The 2846-nt window shown below is 36.7% G+C and overlaps 1 protein-coding gene across 1 annotated transcript in view; it reads right to left on the bottom strand.

Annotated features, from left to right (window-relative positions):
* The window catches only part of LOC105272831 (odorant receptor 30a-like), a 7064-nt gene extending 5151 nt beyond the window's left edge, over window positions 1-1913 (bottom strand). The window contains exons 1-4 of the mRNA XM_011315056.1: window positions 1567-1913; window positions 993-1473; window positions 759-903; window positions 460-651 (exon numbers count right to left, since the gene is read on the bottom strand). Of these exons, the coding sequence (XP_011313358.1) occupies window positions 460-651; window positions 759-903; window positions 993-1473; window positions 1567-1891 (1143 nt within the window). The 5' untranslated portion in view covers window positions 1892-1913. The remainder of the gene's footprint in view (window positions 1-459; window positions 652-758; window positions 904-992; window positions 1474-1566) is intronic.
* Between the last annotated feature and the right edge of the window lie 933 nt (window positions 1914-2846).

The following is a 2846-nucleotide window of genomic DNA, read 5'->3' as shown; positions in this document are numbered from 1 at the left end:
AAAAATAAAAGAAAGTAAAAGAGAAAGTGTACAGTGCATGGAATCGGTTTTGATCTTTTGTCGGACCCGCTGCCCCTCACATGAATGTACGAATCGTTGGAAAAGGGAATGTAATGCAGTCGTAACGGGAGGTTACTGATATTAGCTAGAATAATGTACTATAATAATGAGTGATTAGCCTTCCTTCCAGCTCTTCACTCCCGGAGTCAGCGGTAAAATCATGGAAAAAATTAAGGTTTGGTATCGTTCAATTATATATAAATTCAACCAGTTTACAATCTAGTCGATTAACGTTTTCTATTTCGAGTGTAGAATTGAAATCAACTATGTACAGCAAGCAACATAGACACGTAGCCACCACATGTTTTTAAGAGCTGTGGATTAGAGTGACATTCATAATTATAAAGAGATTATAAAGTACTCTACAAGTGAATAAAATTCCAAATTTCATTCGTTTACCTTTGCATATGTATTTAGAGTTACAGGTAGAAATTTTCCCGCAGTAATTCCAAGAGGCTTCTGTGACCGAAGACAGATCATACAAAGTGAAATTGCTTTATTAGGTGGAAGATCAATCCAATTGCAATTGTAAGCTGCATTGAGAAGATCGGCACTCTCCATATCGATACCAGCTGGTGAACATAATCTGTACTGAAATTTCATATGGTCATACTTACTTTTGCTGAAAGAGTTTCACTGGCCCAGCAATATAGAAAAGTAAGAAACATCAGGTAACTGGTGTAACATGCGAAAAATACCAATTTCAGCATCATTTCATCCTTATTGCCACTCCGACCTGTCACTGTCATTGCCATGAATGCTTGTGAACAAAACACTAGGGTAAAGTAGAGTATGAGTCCTAATATGAAGCCATTGAATAAATTGTCTATGTTCTCTACAAATCTAAAAAGACGAATTATTAAAATTCTTTGGTATTTTTTTCAATGAATTCCATAATTCATGTGACGTGAATGTATTCATCCCATAGATACTTGATTATTCGAAGATGATGAGTCACCGATGATTTCAAGAACTGATTGAAATTTTCCGATGTATTTTCACCGATTTTTTCGATTCTACTGGACAGAATCTCCAATTGACCACAAGCATGGAAAACAAATGCAGCATACAAAACATCGGGAATGATCGCCGTAATGCATGCAACTATACCTTCCAGTTGCTCAATAAATACCAAAACCTCGTACCGAGGGGATGGCTGAGTATCAAATGGATATACACTGGAAAATACTAAGGGTCTTCCAGGAATTGTATCTGTAAGATTTGTTAGAACTCGCACAACAAAATTGAAGTACACCGTAGAATTATGAGCTAATGACAAAGTAACTGCAATCACGAAAGCAGAAATGGAAATGAGTTTTATTAGTTTCCATCGTTTAACCAACATGTTTTGTTCTTTTCGAGTCATACGAGCCTTCCAATCTTCTTCAATCTTCTTGAAGAATATTCTCAAAGCTTCACTCAGGAAATAATTGAAAATCATCACGAAATTAATACAATCAGCTACATTCAACTGAGTTTTAATGAACAATCAAAATATGGACTCACCTTCTCGTTTGAACAATAAGAAAAATGTTTTGATAATTGATAGGTAAAATGTCAGTGATACCATAAGGTTGCCAATAACAAGTTCCATGTCTTTACGGATTCTATACAGAGCCCACATCTCCGGAATTATTACACAAATACACAAACAACAATTAATGAAGCAGATTGGAATGTGTGAACATCTTTTTCGGAATAATGAACTGTTTGGATATATCCATAGACCGAAGATAGATAGATATGAGCGTATCAATGATACTGCCTCGTCATAAGTTTGTTCTTTGAGGCGAGCCATCGTAAAACTGATCGTAAGGCAAAACAATATCATAACGTGAGCTTTTTCAATTTATTCAAGTGCTTAACGGCTGAGAGGGGAGCGAACTTCCAACTATGCTTAATTTTTTGTTGCAGTTTATGAACTCTACTCGGGAGGTATAGATATTATTCACTAATTCATGCAAATGCACCTGCATCGAGACCTTTGATCATGAAACATTCGTAAATTGATGCCTGGCTCCATTGTCTCTTGTTGGTGAATTATAGACAATTCAACCCAATATTTTTTTCCTGCCTTTTCTTTTTCCGGACGGTAAACGCGAACAATAGTAATATAATATGTATTAATAATGCTAATCATTTTCGGCGACATTATTTTATAGATCAAACCTTGACGATCGTTGAGAAGGTATTCTATCCGGCAGGATGCAAAAAACTATGATATTGTTCAAATCGATCGGTGGCCTCCTACTACAACATCGATTTGGTTCAAACTTTGAGAAGATGGAAAATAAAATTGTGTAGAATGAATACATAGACAAGCAAACAGTGGCATAGTCTTAGATCGAGGGTTGGACACAATCGCGGCGGATCCAGTGAAGAATTGTGCTCTTACGGGCTGCTAGCTGCTGGGTAAGAGTTTGTGGCACACGGGGCGTTCCCCTGAACCCGTAACGTTCCTGGGGGTTTAACGATCAATATATGAGGGTAAAACATAGACACCTAAACTATGAATGATTTCCAAAATAGCTAATTTTTTGTCAGGGACAAAACAACCCTCTGTATCCTCGATTATTTTCAGAGTCAAGAGTTGACTTTGGACGAGAAGAAGGTCTGCTCTGCACTGGGGACTTTTTTCAGAATTTATAGTTGGCTTGCAGGGGTTGCATACGTACTCTGAACTCCGTCTTTATTATAACTATTTTTTTTTATATTATTTAATGTTATTATTACTGATTTACTGTTTCCAGAGTTGAGAGTTGACATCAGAGGGCATCTGGGCACTA

Source organism: Fopius arisanus, unplaced genomic scaffold, assembly GCF_000806365.1.
Source record: "Fopius arisanus strain USDA-PBARC FA_bdor unplaced genomic scaffold, ASM80636v1 scaffold00323, whole genome shotgun sequence".
NCBI lineage: Eukaryota > Metazoa > Arthropoda > Insecta > Hymenoptera > Braconidae > Fopius > Fopius arisanus.
The sequence above is the reverse complement of the archived record's forward strand: the minus strand, read 5'-3'. Positions and strand labels throughout refer to the sequence as shown.